Below are 19,308 nucleotides of genomic sequence, written 5' to 3' on the forward strand. Positions count from 1 at the left end.
CGTGATCACAGTGCCTGTACAAGCTAAGTCAGGAAGCTCTGCCTTAAAGCAAAGCCATCTCCAGCTAAATGACTGCTGGTCAAACTGAATCCTATTAAAAAATTAATCTATGTATCTCTCATTGTCACGGTTTAATGCAACTGGAAGAATAAAACACTGCACTTCTGAATGTGGCACAAAAGCAAAATGTCAGTGCTACAGGCAGGATTATGCAAAAAAAAATGGCACAAAGATAGTTTATATCTGACACCTCTCTCAGGTTCATGTTCTCTATCCACTAATTCTCATATTGTGATATTATTCCTATTTCTGATAGTATGGAAGGGACTTCTAAGCTCCTCCTTTAGCTGTGTTCTGTTGATCAAAGCATGTGAGAGATAATGTTATCAGCAGCAAGAGAAAAACTTGCAAAGTAATTTTTCCAATCTTATATCAGGTTTCTAATTTCTAAAGCAGAATGAACAGAACCAGTGGCTGAGAACGGCAGGGATTAATTATCCATTCACACTTGCCTAAAAATGTTATACCATAATTATTACTTTAACATGTCTTTTGTGTAAAATGAAGATATATCATAAAATGTTTCTCCCAGGATCAACATAAGCAAACTGTGTTATTTTACCCTAGAGAGGGTAATCCTCAAGGTCCTTTAAAATGTTCTGTGATCACATTCAGGGGCTGTGGGTTTTACAGAGACATTTTCTTTTCCTCTAAGGCTCTGTTTTTAGTAGGTGGCATTTGTATATTTCTGCAGGATCATTCTTCCCACTGGGAATCAACACAGCAACGTTTTCTGTCCACATAATTCTGGCAGCAAACTAGTTTTACTGTGAAAAAAGTGCAGTAGTTGAGTCAGGGGTAATAAATGTGTCAATCACAGGGGCCAAATCAAGGTTCAGTAGCTGGAGGTACAGCATTATTTTGATGAACATATGAATGAAGATTGTAGAATACAGTTCACAGAAGTTGGTAAGGTTTTAACTTGCTTAAATGACTGTAATACAGATGTCTTCTGTGACTTTACATGAATACAGCAGTTCTTTGAAAAACTTCCTGCCAAGATAATTTTGATTTCATAGTAGTAATTTTCAGACACTGATTTTTGAAAGGTGCTGATACAGGTAGAAATCTGCTGTCAGCTCTATGCTACCTTCACATCTCCCTTCTTTGTACACAGTTTCCATCGCTGTTTTTTTATCCACTGACCACAAAAGGCTTGGGTCAGAGCCATTCCTAGAGGATTGCATTTTCATCAGAACATCCTGTTGTTCAGTTTCTGAATTCTTGGAGATCATGTTCTTTTATTCACGTTGTTCATGGTGTCTCAAAGGTTTTCCCAGACACAAGTGGTCTCACTGAAGGAGGAATATAGTTCCTGTTAGCAGCTGGATTTGGATGGTAAGCAGTTTCCTTTCTTGACTGAAATAGCTTGTAGTTGAGGCTAATTCTGTAAAGAGGTAATAGTTTGATCATCATTAGTAAATGAACATGCTTTCCTCACTGTAATGATATCAATATTTTTGGTAGGTTTCTACAAGTAGTTCCAGTAATATTTAATGAGAAAATAATATCAATTCATTACCTGTGCCACTCTTCCCCAAGACTCATGGTTAACAACTGGTGCACTTACTTGCTTGTGCATAAGTCTACATTCTGCTTGTATTCAGAGGGTATTTTCTTTGGGAGCCACTTCAGCAGCATTAAGCCTGGACTACAGACAGTTGTTAGCATGTTCTGGTGAGATTCTACTTGTTTTAGATCAAATATTTTTATATAGGAAAACTGACTGTTCTAAGATGGATTTTATTTCATATTAGTATCTTTTTAAAATGTGTAATTCTGTTCTAATTTTAACCCAAGGTGTGGGCTGCCACCACAAAGGACAAGTCTATCTCTGCTTTTTCCATGATCCCATTAATTTATAAATAGAACAGTTCCCTGGTCTGGTTACCATGCTGGCTGGGAATACATATCTAGAGTGCTTAGAACTGTAGATTATCCCCTGGAGCACCAGCCTGTATTTACATTACCTTAAAGTGATTGTATAACTGTGGAATTAGGGACCGAGCCACCTACTTTCACTGAAAGTCCTTTATTATTCCCAACAAAAGAATATTTATGTTCAGACAACAAACCTTGAGCCAGTACTAGGAGTGCCAGTCGTTTCTCTCATTAATTAGGGCAGCTATATTAAACAATAAGCCAAGTCTTTTCCATATGTGAGCTTGACTAGGATTTCATATTCTAATCTTCGAAAGAAATTCCTCTGCTAATTTGCTAGGCCTTGGGAAATTGCATTAGCATTTGTAATACTGCTTTTCACAAATTTGTTTATCAGCATATTGCTTTAATTACCTGGAAATCAAGTATGTTGGATGAATGTCCTGAGACAAAAAATGTCCTGAGGCTATTTTAACACCCATCCATCCCTTATCTACTTGCACCTGGCTGTTTTGTTTCAAAACCTGGCTGTTTTATTTGGCCCAACACATGGAAACTTTCTTCCTTTCAGGATTCCTTTTAATGCTTTGAGTGGAAAATGACCTTGAGCACTGTCCTTGGGAGGAGTGGTTATCCTGTGTGCTCTCCTGAGCTGGAGCCTTCCAGCTGCATAAGGGATACTTGTGGCAGAAGCCCAGGTATAGAACAGCTCCTCTGGCTCAGACACTGAAGGTCCTGTTTCAGGTTTTAGCCGGTGTGCTGATAAGACTGAAAGAGAAGAAATGTTTGCACAAGTTGCCAGCAAGTCTGGCCTTGATTTGAATGGAACTGTCAGTACAGGCACAGCAAATTCTTATAATTAAAAAGAAGGCACAACAGAAAAGCAAAGAATGGCTGTATCAAACATCTTGTTCAGACCTGTATCCTAGCTCTGACCATTATGAACTGGAGGAATAATGGAAAAGTCTGAAAAGGAGATGCTAAGTGGTCACGTGTGACCAAAAGAGTCTCCAAGCTGACAGTAATTTGTAGATCACAAACTTGTAGAACTCTGCACACTGATGCCAAAAATTTAGTCTGTTTTTCTGCCAAAGTAATATATCTGCTTTGAGAGCTCCTTCTGTGCTCCTTTTAGTAGGACCTACTGCACCTATAAACCCTCCACTAGCCTATTGGATATGCTTGAAAAAAAGATTTACTTTTCATTCCTTTATCTATTTCAAGCTGTTTCACAAAGTCTTTTTGGTTGCTCTGGTTATCTTTTTATCTTCTGGTAACCTACCAGAATTAATACGGACGTGATTCCAGCTTTCTGACTAAATATTTGCAAAACACAGGCAGTCCAGGAGAGAGGAAATGTTACCTCCCAGGAAACAAAACCCAGTAACAGTTGTGACAAACTCTTTAGCAAACCTATTTAAATGAAAGTCAGACATTCAGTAATGTTTGGGGGGTACCCAGGTGAGTGTGACGAACATGTATGGCAGATGTGATGTGGTCGAACACCACATCCCTGACATCTTGTCTATTGCTGCTGTCATTAACCAAAGGCACAGGATCTAACATTGAGTGGTCTTGCTGTGATTTGTGCAGTGTCTTGGGACAACACTCCATGACAGCTCTAACTTTTACCTTCATTATTTGCCAGTGGAAGGTGACAAGGCCTGATTTGCCACAGCAAGCTGGCAAACACCTATACTGTCCTACAAGCAATTTTGGCACTTGGAAATAATAACTGTCTCATTATCTGAAGTGACTTGTGGGTCACTTCATGGGCTTGAAATGTAAGTATTTTAATAAGATAATAAAAATGTACAAGTATTATTACATTCTTAAGCCGTTGAATTACATTTAATTTTTTCCCCATTTTTCATTTTGGTATAGTTGCATATGCAGTTGTAAGAAGCGGAAATTATACTTGTAGCAAAAAGAAAAATGTAAACTTTATATAAAAAAAAGACAATACATTTTTAAACATTTTTCATTCTTCTCAACAAACAATACATTTCTATCAGCTGTCTCAACTTAAGAAGATTTGTCCCAACAGTACTACAAATTAAATGTTTTGATTATGGTTGTGCAAAAACCTTCAATCCATAAAAATTAATAACTAGCTTTTTCATTTTCTTACAGCATGAAAAACTGAAACCATTCAATTATGACCCCACCTGACTGCCCCAACATTCTTGCTCTTCTGGGAGCTAAAGCAGATTTTCTGTAAGACTCATTGTTTCTTCAATCCAGACCCTGAACCCAGATGTCCTGGCTGACCTTATTTGCAAGGGACAACTGGAACAGCTATAGTGAAATGAACATTCTGCCTTCTGGAATAGTTTTTGGAATGAGGCAACATCCTGATCAGGGTCATTACCCCTTCTTGTAGTGGTGGCCTTTAACTGAAGTGCTGCTCTGCAGACAGGATTGCCTTTAGCAATCCTGGTCATTAATTTCCCTTTTCTGAGGAGACACCTCTCTTCCTGCCAGCATTGCTGTCTCTTGGCAGATAACTTTCCCTTCCAACTCAGACACCAGCCTCTGTCTGCCACTGCTCTCTTCCCACTTTTAACAACTGTCCCTTAGAGCTTAAATGTTTCTGACTGGAGATGTTGACTCAAATCTAGTTTAATGATTTCAAGGCTCCCTTGAACTGGATTTTAAAGGGAGACACTTTATTTCTGCTTGATCAGAATGCAGTTATTCTTGACTTGTACTAAGGCAATAGAGTGTTCCTCCCTTTGTTTTTATTTAATATCTTTAGCTTTACCTGCTACTCCTGAAGTACTTATCAGATCCATCAATAGATAGGAATGACAGCACGCTCTTCAGTCATCAGCTCTATATGGAAAGGTGTTTGTGTACCACAGGAAAATTTAAGATATAAACCACAGATTATTCCACCAGCACTTGCTGGCATCAAAATTCACGTGCTTGCAGTGAGTTTTGCTCTACATAGTAAAGAGGAGATGGGAGACTTAAGTGTGATTAACCAACAGCCCAGCCTCTACTCTCTTCACACGCTTCTGGAGGCTCTGCCAGCTCCCAATGTACCTGTCCTATCGGCACGTGGGAGAGCAAACAGGAGAGGAGGGAAGGACAATACACAGTATTTGCATGAGCAAGAATATACAGGGGGACTATTCTTGCTTGTGCAAGAATATACAGGGGGACTAGGACCTACTTTCTCTTGCAGCTCTCTTATGTTGCCTCCAAGTTCAACTCATTGACCGTGACTCTACTACATGAGGGGTTGTACAAAGATCACTCTCCTGATCCTGAAAAATATACAAGGAAAATGCTAACACGATGTAGCAATGCTAACAGAGACTTCTGAGGACTTGTCAGCAGATCTTAGATTGCTTAATACATTTTATTATTAAGTGCTACCTTAACACTTTAACAAGTGTTAAGACCCAAAGTGAAGTCCTTTAGCTTGACAAGGCAAAAAAGAGATACCAAAGGAAAAGAAAATCTCAAGTGGAATTATTGTAGACCACAGGCTAACAAAAGAAATTTTTCACTTCTATATTGAGAACTTGCCAAAGAGTAGGACCTGACAGGTATCACTAACCAACAGGGTGGAAATACTTGGCCTTTAGGATGACAAAGTACACTCTGGGCATTTTTTAAAATGTAAATGTGTATTACTGATAACTAAAGAAAGACTCTGCCCTAGAGCAGTGTTCCCGGTCAGTGTCTCTTGCCCATGTTGTTGCTGGTGTAAGAGGCTTGTTTTTCCTCACAATTTTATTTCTGAAGCTTAGGCAAGATTTAGAACCAACATCACCACTGAGTATTTTTTCATGTTTCTTCATTTCTTCATTCATACATACGACTTTTAGCATTAAGGTTCTTTTTTGTCTGACAATTCTATATTGTTGTATCACTTGCAATTTTTTTTTTTCATTTAGTATGTTGATTTGACAACAATTTTCTTTAGTCATAGTTAATATCTCCAGCAAAAGAAACTTTCTAGAAGGGTTTATATTTCTGGAAGAGGTTCCTTAAACTTGTTTTCTACCTCATATCTGGGACTTAAATCCATGCTGCTGTTTCCTTGCTCCTGACCTCATCATCTTTCTCCCCTCTCTATTTCTGTTCTTCTAGAATGAATTGAATGCATGGGAGGGGATAGCATTGCCCAAATTCCTCTCAAGGTAAGGGAGATGGTGCCTGCCTATAGGAAGGGTAGGGAAAATGTCACTGTTAGCTCTGTGCTCATAAGCAGCTTCCACAAAGTTTTGAAACCTATGTGTTAGACTTGAAATCAAACTGAATGAACCATGCGGTTTCAAAGTCCTTTAACGAGAAGAGAACTGCCTATAAACCATGATTTTTAAGAGATTGTTGACAACATACTGGGCTGTTTCTCTAAGTTAGAGAAAGCAAAGTAGAGAACTGGTCTTTCAAGGTATTTTACATGAAAAGATTCCCTCTGCCTTTGCAAAAAAATCTTACAAGGTTTGCTTTTTAATGACAGAAAACGACAGAATTGAGTCTGCTCTGTCCCAGCGATGGAGCCATGCCTGACAGCCGGATGCCCTGCTGGAAGCTCTCCAGTGCCACTCACACATCACACACACGGGACCTGTGCATGTCCCTTTGCTCTGCCTCATTGTGCCGTGGTGGTACTACCAGGATGCAGATGGCTGGGCTGATTGGCTTTGTTTTCTCATGGTCCACCATTCAGAGCTGCTCAAACCTTTCTATAATCCTCCTCAGTCACCACATTTTCACAGATCTCAAGCTGTGTCGGTCACAAACCGCTGTGCTTGTCAGGAGAAGTGTAATCCCATTTACAGTGCGCAGGCAGCAAAAGTATGCCTGGGGCTCATGCTCTGACAGCTCACTTCAGCTCCTGGAGTCTGTATCTCTGAGCTGGTCTATCCACTGGTATGGCCCAGAGAACACCACCAGCCTCTCTTCAATGATTTTGATGTGTATGCCTGAAAGCTGCATACTTAAGAGTTTTAAAAATGCTGCAAAATTTAATAATGAAATAAATACAAAATATTTACAGGCACAAATCTGTAACTAGTTGAAAGCAGTTGACACAATTTGCCAGCAGTATGAATAAGCTCTAAGACTACACACCTTATTGAATTCCCAGTCCTCTCATGCCTGCATTTAAAGTTCTTCTGGATATTTATACACTCTTTCATCAACAAAGATTCTCTAAAGATGCAAAAGGTTATACTCAGTTCACTCTAAGTGTGTTTTTTTTCACTGTCATGAAGACTTTGGGCTTTTTCTTAAGTAGTGAAGTCCAAATTCTTTGGTAAATACGTAGAATAAAATTGTTGGTTTAGTATCTTTAATAGGCTATTCTGATATTTGGAGTGTGCTTAGAACTGATCTCAAGGCACTCGGCTTTCTTTTACCTTCATGTAAGGTTTTGAATCTGGAAGAAAAATGTTAAGATCATAATTTAACTTATACAGAACAGATAATTTGTATTTGGATCACAGAAAAATCACCCTCTAAGTTGTGGGTCTACAAAATTATTAAAAATAAATAGTAATTCTTAAACTCAGAGGAAATTCTGAAACTATGAAACAAGTAGTGCAACTTAGTAATCCAAAATAGGGCAAAAATCCAGCTGCAGCAAAACAGCACAAAGGATAACTTCACAGAAGAGAGTGCCAAGACCTGCACTCTGAAACCAGATTAATCTGCTTTCCCCTTCAGACTTCTGCATGGAGCTGTGAATGCTTTGCTTGGATATATTTCTCTAAAATGCAACTCTTCTATAGTAACACGACTAATTCTACTATTCTTGTTTAAATAAGGATTGCTTATGTGAAAAACCCATTAGGAGCTGCATCATCAGAAATAAAGGCAAATAATATGGGAGACATGTATTTTTGTAATTAATATTGTGGAGGTATTTAAAACACAACTCCAAAAGCTAAAAGTGGGCTAAAAGTGGGCTTGTTTTTTATCTTATACACATGTGAGTGTGTTGTTTGAATGCATGGGTGTGCAAGTAGAGTAACGAGCTGGTGAAAAGATCCTTGGCACTGAAAAAATAATCAAAATATGAGGACGGCTTTGTTTGCTTCAAACACTGCCTGGTTTAAAAGATCTTTTTGTGAGAGTTTATCTCTGTGTGTGGGAGGAGCTGGGGAAACAGTGGTTTGAAAACACATTCAAATATACTTGGAATAAACATCAGAACTCAATCTTAGAGTTTTTTTATTTCTTTTGTTAAGGATATTTATTTGGATTTAGTCTTGCTGCAATTAGGAAGATGCTAGCTTCACTAAACCACCACATATAACCCCCTTCAGAAACCAGGATTCTCACCATGATGTGTGAGTGACTCCATGTCTGCACCTGATGTTTAAATAGGGCTAATTCCCCACAGTGCTAAGGTCAGGCTTCTCACACACAGGAATGATGCCAACTTTGTGTTCTCCCCTGCTTTTCTCACTGCTCTGCAACTCTAAGCTGCTCCTGGTATTAAAGGGAATGTATTAAATGGAACAGGCTAATTTAGCAAAATAAGAACAATGCTCCGTAACACAAAAAAACCAAACCAAAACAAAAAACCCAAAAACCACTACATTTCAAGCCTAAGGGCATGTTCACTGCAAATGCTTGAATGTTCCCTCCAAACACACCATGTGTTTGAGTGTCTCCAAGAAACAGCTCAAAAATCTTGGTAATTGCAGGAGTGTGTCAGCCTTGGGGTAGGGACACACATCAGACTCCCAGCATTGCGCAACTCTGTCAGCATTGAAACGAAACCAGGAAAAGGGACCTGGGATTCTCTAACACTGCAAAACACATTAAGGCTGAAGTTTTGTGTTGTTACTTCTTTGTTGGATGAATGTTACCTTTACCACTCATCCACTCACTCCTCTTCCCTTCACCCTCTGAAGTGCCATCCTGCTTCAGTTGTGCTCCTTCGGTTGTTTGCACAACTCCAGTTTCTCAAGCAGATTGAACACAGTCTGAGGCTGGAGGGTTGTTGCCCTCTCTTCCTGCTGCTGTTCCTACATCACCCCTAGAGATCATTCTGCTGCAGATGAATTGGACCAGAGATCTGTTACCACTGATAACTGACTTTTACAGAAGAACTGTGTTCAAGGGCAGCACCCACACAAGGAAAAGGATGGAAACAGGAGAACAGCACAGGGTGGCATTTGGGACAAACCTTTCACAGCATCACACAGTCAAACTGGCTTAATTTGATTGTGAAACTGCAAAGGAACTGGAATATGTGAAATGATCCTTTTCAAAAACACCTTCAAATCTGCGGCTTTTTCTTTTCCCCACTGACCTACTTTGCAGCAGTTACACAAACAACTGCATCAGCACAAGGACGTGATGAACTGTGGTACAAAGATCTGTTGCCACAAAAAGCAACTGTGTAGACAGTGAGCTTTGCAACCTGCATTGCTGCCAGAGGAAATTTTCACTGTGTTATGTCACATGACAAAAAAGGGTGGAAGCTGTCAAAAAGTCAAGCAAGGAAATGCATCCCCTAAAATCTCATAACAAGCAGTTCTCAAAGTATTGCCTACCTCTGTAATATATTGTGTGTATTAGGGATCAAACTAGGCACTCATTAGGAACACCTAATTTCTGCTTCTGTTTAGTGTATTCCACTTCTGTTGTTAGGTATTCAAAGAGTATGGGTTTCCCACCAACCACATCTTATACTGGAATTTTGGGACACATTTTTGCACTAGGAGCTAAGGCTGATGATTGCAATGGTTTGCTGACAGGTAAGGTCTGCTCTCCAACATCTCCTGTCATTCAAAACTAGAGCATGGCCTCCTACAACTGAAGTTGGACTATTACCAAGTTGATCTGTGGGCTGCCAGCATTAATTCTGAAAATGAATGAGATATATATGTTACTTAAACATGACTAATTTTATATATATATATATATATATATATATATATATATATATATATATATACTTGATTCACTATTGACCAAAGGGACAGTTGATTATGAAAGTTCTTACATCACACTGGACTCAAGGGAGTTTGTAATCACTGTTTCTGTGTCTCAAAAGAAAATTCAAGAGTGAATGTTTAGCTTCCATTTTACAGGCTTCCTTCTTTTCATATTTTCACCATTGAACCTGTTTAGATGAAAATTCAAGTGCCAATAACAAGCAATAAAGGCTTGCTATTGGCACTTGAATTACTTACACGAAATGAGAGGACTGGTTATTCCTTTGAGCTACTCCAACTCTTGGCAGCACATTCTGTACACAGTGTGGTGATTGCAGTGTTGTTCTGCAAATATTTATTTCTTTTAGAAGGTGCGTTCTCACATAGCAGTTGAAAGGATACACCACCAAAAGTCTAACTTTTGTGTAAAAATACGTCACACTTAATTTGGTTTTTTTCATCTGTCAAGAAAACTGTGACTTGATTTCTTTAGTATTATTTTGCCTCCAGGTTTACATGACAGTAACGTGCATCCATACATCACTGGCATGTCCAACTTCAACCTCCCTAAGGCTTATTTACAAGCCTCCTCCCAACACCACATTTGTCTCTAGTGGCAGTACATTTGCTTGAGTTAGAAAGAATCACCCCCCTACACCACATCCCCGCCCCGCTTCTCCTCGCCATGAGAGACAACTCAATTTTGCTGAACTCGGCCTGGCTCCGAAATCATCCCTCCCCTCGGGGCATTTAACGTGTCGTCTGGGTCTGTTTGTGCGTCTGTCGGTGTGTCTGTCTGCCAGGAAGGACAGACGCCTGCCGCTCCCCTCACGCCAGGGGCAGCGCGCGCTGCCTGCCCCGCGCTCGGGGCGGAGCTCGCGCGTCACGGGCGGCGCGCGGGCCCCCGGCAGCGGGCGGTGACGTCTCGGCGGCAGCGATGGCTCCCACGGGGCCGACGGGTAACGGCGCGAGCGCCGGGGGGCGCGGGGGACCGGGCGGGCTGTGAGGGGGCGGCGGCCGCGCCCGCCTTTCGCATTCCCTGGTGCTGCCCGCGGCAGGGTGCAGGCAGGGGCGGCACCTACGCACCGCGTGTAACTTTTCTGCAGAAGCTGCGTGTGTTGTGTCGGGAGTGAGTGAGAGAGTGAGTGAGAGAGACAAAGAAGAAGTGAGGGCGTTTTTTGGTGCCGGCCCCTTGGAGCAGCTGCATCCTGCCAGGGAGGGGCTGGGAGAGACCTCCAGGGCACCCGCACCGACCCGTCCAGCGAGCAGCTATGCCGGGAGAGTGGCTGGGTGGGAGGGGCTGGGTGTGCTCCAGATGCTCGGGACTCTTGAGTCAAAAGTGCCATTTCACGAGTTAAACAGAAGTCGTTGGATGGGGAGGATAAGTAAAATCACAGCTCCTAATTGGCGCTGGTGTTTTAAAGTGGACTGGTCTGTCAGTGGCTGCTTTCACTGGTGCTGCGGCCAGCAGAGATCCTAAGAACTTCCCCTTTTAATACTTGTGAGAAACAGCTGCTCACTTTGAAAATTTAAAAAAGGTTTTTTAAACCTTGACAAAAATACAGCAAAAGGACTACGTAAGGAAACATTCGTAGCGCTGGAAGCTGTCTCGTAGATAGCACGTGGCCAGTTAATCTTCAAGATGGATGCTCAGAGTTTTATACCCCTGTGAGGTGCATCAGCCAGCCCTGGCACCGCCCAGAGTCTGTCAGTCAGCTCTTCTTTGCCGTTTATCTGTGCAAACTGCTTTCTTGTAACTTGATTGGAGATGAGGTGTTGCCATCCCTTAAGTAACAAGCTTTTCCATTCCCAACTGCTCCATGTAAGGGACACGTGTGCCCCCCCCCCTTCTTTTTAGCTGTCCTAGACAATCCTGGCTGTCTGCTGGTCACAATACAGGGGGGAAAGGGAGCTGTGGGGAGAACAGAGCACATCTAAACTACAATAATGTAACTATACATCACTAAAGCTTTTCTTAATATTCACACAATAGTTATCCCTTAGTTGCGAGAGCCAATCATCTCATTATCCATCTATAACAATACTCGTGAGGGAGTGCCTGGTGCTGAGCCTGTGCTTCAGATCAGGCTGCATCCCTTGGCATGTGAAAACAGGCCTGCAGTCCTGCTTGGCACCCACTCCACAGCCATCTTCTATGGCCTGAGGTTTCTCTTCTGGCAAAGAGGATGTTGAAATGACCTCTCCTGCCCTGCCCTTTCTCTCGTGCCACTTGGGGTCCAGCTGTGGGCTAGTGACTGCCCTGCTGCAGATCCAAGTGGGTTTGGCTGAAATGGAAAGTGTGAAGGTGTTGTGGCAGCAGCCTGAGCAGTGGTGGGAGAGAAGTTCCGCGTAGACAGAAGCACAAATTGTGTGACGGGGCTATTTGTGGAGCCCCAGTGAGCAGGCACAAGGCAGTAGGTGGTGGTGTGTCCCTCTGGCAGCGAGGCAAAGGACCTGGGTTCAGGAGTGGGTTATGGAGAAGCTGAGCACTGTTCCTCACGAGCCTTTGAGGGGCAGGACGTCCCACAAAGTGAGGCCGCGCAGGTCTGTTTCCCTGTGAGTCCTGCCTATAATGAATATCTGTTGTGGACAGTTTAACGTCAGAACAATTGTGGTTCTAACACAGGGAGCTTTCTAAACCTGGGATTTGCATGTTTAGCTAGAGACAGTGGGCACAGCTGACAGGGCACTGCTATTCTGAAAATTCAGTGACTTTTGTAGTGGTTGTTTGCCTCTCAAGCTGACTGTGTAAATGCATTGGGTTCGTAAGTATCTTGTCTGTCTGTTCTGTAGGAAGTGAATGGTTCATAAGACAGCTGCCGACATGGAAATATTAGCAAGGTGCACATAAGTGCCCAAGGTGAAGTGGTAAGATCCAGTACTTCTCTCCTTGGATAGGCTGGGTAACAACATAGCAACAGGGTGCTGCTGCCCACTGTTGCAGAGGACCTGTGTAGCATCTGTTGCTACAGTTCATGAAGCTCTTGTTGTTGCCAGAGGGCATCCAGTTGAAGACAATTAAGTTAATTGAGTAGCAAATAATGCTGAGGTTATCATGAGCTGTCTGTGGCAGGCTGATAGCAAGAGCATCGTTTCTAGGTACTAATACTGTAAATTCTGCATGCTGCACAGTAATTTTTTGAATGATGGGCAGACTTGTGCTTGGAGCTGTTGGGGGGAATGCTGATTTGTTGAATTCGGATGTGCGAATATGGAGAGACCTTGTTTCCAGTGAAGAGAGGAGCTGGTCAGCCTAGGAAACAGTGGGTCCTGTAAGTGCCTCTCTCTCTCTGTGTAGTTCCTCAGCTTGTGTTCTGGCACATTAATGTGATGAAAACGCTTTAATACTGTCACAGTTGGCTTGCTCCTTTAGAAGAGCTTTGGAAACACCTTGTAATCCTTTATTCTCTTCCAAGTACTTCTATACCAGACTATTTTATACTAAAAATAAATTTGTAATGGAAGTGCATCAATAATAAAAAGCAATACCTTTTGAGAATCACTGCAGGCATCACAAAAGTTTGGTTTAGAGTAAATTGCAATCTTTGAAGTCCTTTCCACAAGTTTCTTGTGGAAAACACACATCCCTTCAGTTCTGCACATGTGGTCTGTATGTGATTGGATTGGGATAAAGAGATGAAGGAACATCGTCTTGCCTTATTCCCTGACTGTTTAGTTGCTTACATTGTGAAAAACGAAAGCTTACAGTTGGGAGAAGTTTATAATTGTTAGTGAATGACTGTAGGGGTGAACAGCTACTCTACAAGGAGTAGAAGTTCTTGTAAATCAGATAATTTCTCTGTTGCAGACAAGTAATTCCCTTGTCCATATGATTTCAAGACAGAGTGTTTACCTTGGGGAAGTGAAGCTGGGAATTAGGATTTTTTATTTTGCATTCTGTATCCCATTGACTTTTAGGCCAGTGCTGGTTTTTTTGTTCATTTGGTTTGGCCTTCTAAACTAGTTCCAGCCCTACAGCACTCTGTGGTAATGGGCTCAATGTTGTAAGTTTCAGTAGAGTGTAAAATCAAGGTAATTGGTCCTGGGTCCTGTTACCACTGCTGGTTTCCTTTTATTTCTGTTGTGGCTGGAGAAGCAGCTTATTTTCCTGGACACTTCTGAATGGAAAAGGATATCCATTTCCCAAAGCTCACCAGTAACCTTCATTAAACAAAATTTTCATCAGCTCCTGGCTGAGTAGAGGTAAGAGCAGGGTACATAAGCAAAAACAACAAAAAAGAAAAGGCTGACCTGATTTTTCCCTGCTTAGGAATTTGTCCAAACATTTTTCCTTTTATTTTGTAATATTTTGTCATACCCTGTTTGTGCTGGAGAGGGGAATTGCTTGAGCTGAATGCTGAATTAAGGTTATGGTACTTGTTGGTAGAACTGACTTCCAGCTTCCTGCCTGCTTTTGTTCCAAGGACAGAGTTCAGCACTTCCTAGTAGTGCTTTTTGAATCAATCTTCTTTGATTTCTGGAGTGTTTTTGGACCTGTCTGCAGACTTTGTTTTCAACTTGAAGTTGCACCATCAATGTGCCAGGGCATGACAAGTAGTGCATGCTCCTGTTGGAAGAAGAGTCAGTTGTTATCCATAGCCAGGACAGGTAAATTGGGTTTTGGTGGGCTTGGAACTGTTGCATCCCTCTGTAAAGCACTGATGGCCACCCTCATGATTCCCACCCTGTTTCCTGCAGCTTTGTGAGATGCTGCTGAAGAAGCACAGATCTGAAACTTCAGAGTAAGGCTCTTGCAGCAATGAGGCAGGATCTGTGCTTCTGTGAGCAGAAAACCGTAGGCTGCTCATTGCTTCTGTTCCATGAGGCAAGCAGTAGAGAAAACAAAACGGACCAGGGGAGGTGCAGGATTTCAGCCAAAGGGGAAATCTTTGCTTCTCGGTGTGGATGAGGAGATAGTTGGGAAGCACACAGGTTAAAGCCTATGGAAAGCAGGACTGGTTCTGGGAGGACTCCAATGGCCTGTCTCAGCTGCCTGGGATGCAGCTCTCAGGGCCAAGGATTTGGCTTGGGAGGCTTATTAAAGCACCAGTGAGCCTCAGTGCTGTGTGTCTTACTGGGCTGTGGCTCTTGGAAGCGCACGAGTTAGACTCCATTAGGAGCTGCACTGCAGACCTACTTTCAGATACAGCTTTTCGTGTCTTGCTTCTAAAAGGCTTTAGCTCAAGGATTCATTTTATTTTCATGAATAATTTGATGGTTTAACGTGAGTAGATTTAAGCTCTTATGTAAGAACCTGCTGAGCCTGCCTGTGTGGTGTTAAAACTCTCAACTTGAAGCAAGGGTGGCTTACTTTTTGGTGTTTAAATCTGCCTTCAAATGCTTCATACTTGTTAGAGAGCACATTTTCTTTGACTTCTCTTCATGCTGAGTCTACTTCTGATTTAGAGCTGTTTTTCCAGTGTTGGTATAAATGTAACCTTATAATGCTTTCCTCATGGCCTCAGCTTCTCTCCAGCACATTGCTTTTTTAACAGTACTGATTTCAAAACAGAAGATTCATTGCACAAATGCAGAAGAAAGAAAAGTCAAATCAGTTAGCAGTTGCCAGTGATTTTTAAGTACCATTGTGTGTAGTAGTAAGTTAAGTTGTAATGAGACATGTGGATGTTTTTGTGCCTTGGAAATAATTCATTTTTTTACAAGGGCTTCGATGATAGTTCATAACCTAAACACAAAACAAGTCTTTAAGAGTAAAATGAAGCTGAATGAATGAAACAGATGAGGAATAGCACGTCATTCACATGTTTGTGAAACATCTGTGGGGTTCTACTCTTGTGGTTTGGATTCTTGGTAAAGAGGTTGGCTCATTATTTTGGTATATGTGCAATCTTATCAGTGCCTGTAAGTATCTAAAGGGGGGATATCAGGAGGATGGATCCAAGCACTTCTCCATGGTGCCAGCCAACAGGAGAAGAGACAACAGGCAGAAACTGATGTACAGGAAATTCCACCTGAATGTGAGGAAGAACTTCTTCACTATGAGGGTGAACAAGCACTGGAATAGGTTGTCCAGAGAGTTTGTGGAGTCTGCCTGTGGAGATATTTAAGAACTGCCTGGTCTCAGTCCTGTGCCCTGTGCTCTAGAATGACCCTGCTTGATCAAAGAGGTTGGGACAGATGACCCCCTGTGGTCCCTTCCAGCCTGACCCACTCTCTGATTCTGTATGTGTGTTTGCATTCTGAAATGATTCTGTGTATGTTCTAAAGGGGAAAAGTAGAATTACTTTTTCTGTGGTCTTGGAGATTTTATTGGGGTTTTATGGATTTGTTGTTGTTGTTGTTTGTGTTTTTGTTTGTTTTCTAAATGCATCAGATTAAGCTTTTTATTAATGTTTGGGATGGGCTGTGTTTGGGATCTTGAAGCAGTACTGCATATTCATTTCTAACGATAGTGCTGAAATGTCTACAGTGTTTTGTTTCAGTCATAGTTAGATTTACCCTGCTCAATGTCTTATAATTAACCATGTGATTTGCCTGATCTGTTTTCCTCTGGCATTACTGCAGAGGAAAAGAGTATCTTGTTACTTTTGTGCAAAAGAAAGTAAAGCCTGATATTATCTGTTGGCATATCTTGGTGTTTGTCAAATTGTCATTTACTACTGTAATCCTGAGGGAATTTAGGACTCAGCTGAAAAATTGTTTTTGTTTGCTCAGTTTATTTCTCTTTCTCATTATGATATAGGCAATTAGAGTAGATGTGGGTATTTGTTGTTTGTTTTTTTAATGAAGTTTACTAATTTCTGCTTTGTGCTTGTAGTGTGGTGTCTGGTACACTTTTAGTGTGGTGTCTGGTACCAAGAGGCAGCTCTGCATTGCTGCTCAGACATTGCTGGGGTGGAAATTATCACACTTTTCACTTTTGGAAACTAGCATATGTAGAGATTTTCATGCTTGCCCTTCTGAACTTCAGTTAATTTTTTCTGTGGCGGACTGTGTGGGTGACTGTCCTTAGGTAAAGGACCAATTGAGCCTAATTGTATTTAGATAGATGCAGCTGTTACCTTACATCAGGTGATTGGAACTGCAGGTGAAGTAAACCAGTTACTGTCTGATTTCAGTAGAGGATTACTTTATTCTTGAATGGGAAGAGCTCAAGTTGGCCATGTGTATAGATAGGGAATTTCAGAATGACTTAAAAATTGGGTTTATCTTTTTCCAGCAGATCCCCAGAAAAGAGTGCAAGATGAAATTGAATCTATTCTGCAGGAGCGGATAATGGTTTTGGATGGGGGCATGGGGACCATGATCCAGCAACACGCGCTGACAGAGGAGGATTTCCGAGGCCATGAATTTAAAGATCATTCCAGGCCTTTGAAAGGCAATAATGACCTTCTGAGTATAACTCAGCCTGATATAATCTGTGACATACACAAGGTAGGTGGTTCTGGTTTCTGTCTCTTGACAAGAGGAAGAGAGAGAACTTGGCCTCTGCATTCCTCTTTTCCCTGCCACAGGCTCCTGGCTCTCCACTGTCCTTTGGGGATAGGGAAGAGAGAGCTAGGTAGCATGTGAAAAAGAATGAGCAGATTTGACTGTTCTGGTTGTGTGAGCATAGCATTTTTATCTTGGTTTCTGATGTCACCCAGGCAGTGCTATTTTTAAATCCCTTTTTGACTTATGTCCCTGATGTATTTTTATTAATTGTAGATTCTTTTTTATTTCATTTTTATTTTCTCTTTTTGTTCTCAGCTAGCACTTGAAATGCATCTAAGTAGGACATCTGAATTCTAGATGTGTTTCTATAATTGTGTATTAAAGGGCTGTTAAATGTGGCAGCCTGAAGCAGGCCTGTGTAGTTAATGAGTGTATGTGCTTCCACAGTCTTGTTTTAGCCTAGAATATTAATGTGTGACCCACAGAATAAAACAGTCTAATCTGCTGATGATTAGGAATTTGCAAACAGATTTCATTGTTTTCCTGTGTTTAATTAGACTTTAAAAAACAACTTCCTAAGTCTGTTTATTGAGCTGCAGGTATTCATAGGTCTTACTGTAATAATTGGAATGCTTGAATGGTGTTGCAGCTATTTGTTATTCACTTGAAGCCTGTATTTCATTAATGAGAATCATACTTGGCTTATGTTGGTTAAACTTGGAAAGTAACCTGTAGTTTTTAGTTAAGTTTTAACTGCCATTCTTTGGATTTTAAGAGTGATGAGCTGGAGGGATTCAGTCTTAGACCTATAAAAATTTCAGAAGGAAGTATTTGTAGATTGAATTCAACTGAGCAATAGTGCTCATGAATCTTGGAATTTATAATAGTTTGTGGTTTTAATAATGTAAGCTGCTCTAACAGTTGAATTTAGCAGGTTTAGCAGAGCTATAGTGATGTGACTTGAGAATATATGTATTGATTCAAACCAAATAACCTGTTGGTATCTCTGTAATGGCCAGTTATAGGTGCTTTAAGAGGAGTGTCTTTTGTGGTTCCCATCCCTGCAGCAACTATTGGGTCAGAGGCCTTCTGAGCAATGGGTGCTGAGTTCATATTTTAGAGCTACCAGGGGTTATTTCTTCTGAGAACTGCACAGAAGGAACTTGCAATAATAGATGAAAATATTTCTACAAAGAAATATTTTGTTTAGGTTTTTTGTGGTTTTTTTGTTTGTTTTTGTTTGGGTTTTTTTTTTTTTTTTTTTTTTTTAAATGACCTAGTGAATTAGATCTCACAGATATCAGTAGCTTAAAAAGTAAATGTTAGCTGTGCCTTGGCTGGCAAAGTCAGATTCAAAGGGTAGAGATGTGATGTATTTTCCAAGGCAAATATTAACTTCCTGCTTTGAGTATGTTATTTCCTTCTGTAATTGTAGACAGGAAAGTTGGAGAGCTTTTATAATTTAACATGTTTAGATAATTTTCAGAAAATTAATATATTGTTGATTGACATTTAAGAGCTTGTATATTTTCATATCTCTATTTGTAGATATTTTTATGTGTTTTCAAGAGGAGTTCAGAGAAAGCATATCTGTTTGCAGCAAAACATGTTTTAAAACAAATTTATTTTCAGCTGTCATTTGGTTCAAGACTTTTTTTGCACTGTTGAACTCAATGAGTTCATCTGCTTCTTGTAGGAAAATTTGAGAGGTTTATGTTTAATGGTGGCATCAGTATTTTTGATTAACTAGCAGTTCAAGTGTTTTAATTTCCTTGAATATGATCATGCCAGGGTTCAAAGGGATCAAGAAGATGAGTTAGGGAAAAGGGCAACTGAGAGAAGTTATACAAATGCAGGCTAGAATCTGAAAAATTGTTTAAGTTTGCATTGATTTCAGTTTACTTCAGTGGGAATTAGACAACGAAAATGGAGTAGAAGTCTTAAATGTTTTGTGAATCTCTGTCATTAGTTAAACTTTTAATGAGATTTGCATAAAACATAATTCTCCTAACCTTCTATTTGGTCCCAGTGTGCTCGTGTCCTGTACAAATCTCTTCAGAGC

At 40.9% G+C, this 19,308-nt stretch overlaps 1 protein-coding gene across 1 annotated transcript in view; it reads left to right on the forward strand.

Annotated features, from left to right (window-relative positions):
- The first annotated feature begins 10,772 nt into the window (after positions 1–10,772).
- The window catches only part of MTR (5-methyltetrahydrofolate-homocysteine methyltransferase), a 51,543-nt gene continuing 43,007 nt past the window's right edge, over positions 10,773–19,308 (forward strand). The window contains exons 1-2 of the mRNA XM_059469365.1: positions 10,773–10,810; positions 17,035–17,246. Coding sequence (XP_059325348.1) covers positions 10,789–10,810; positions 17,035–17,246 — 234 coding nt within the window. The 5' untranslated portion in view covers positions 10,773–10,788. The remainder of the gene's footprint in view (positions 10,811–17,034; positions 17,247–19,308) is intronic.

This window comes from Ammospiza nelsoni, chromosome 3, assembly GCF_027579445.1.
Source record: "Ammospiza nelsoni isolate bAmmNel1 chromosome 3, bAmmNel1.pri, whole genome shotgun sequence".
Lineage (NCBI taxonomy): Eukaryota > Metazoa > Chordata > Aves > Passeriformes > Passerellidae > Ammospiza > Ammospiza nelsoni.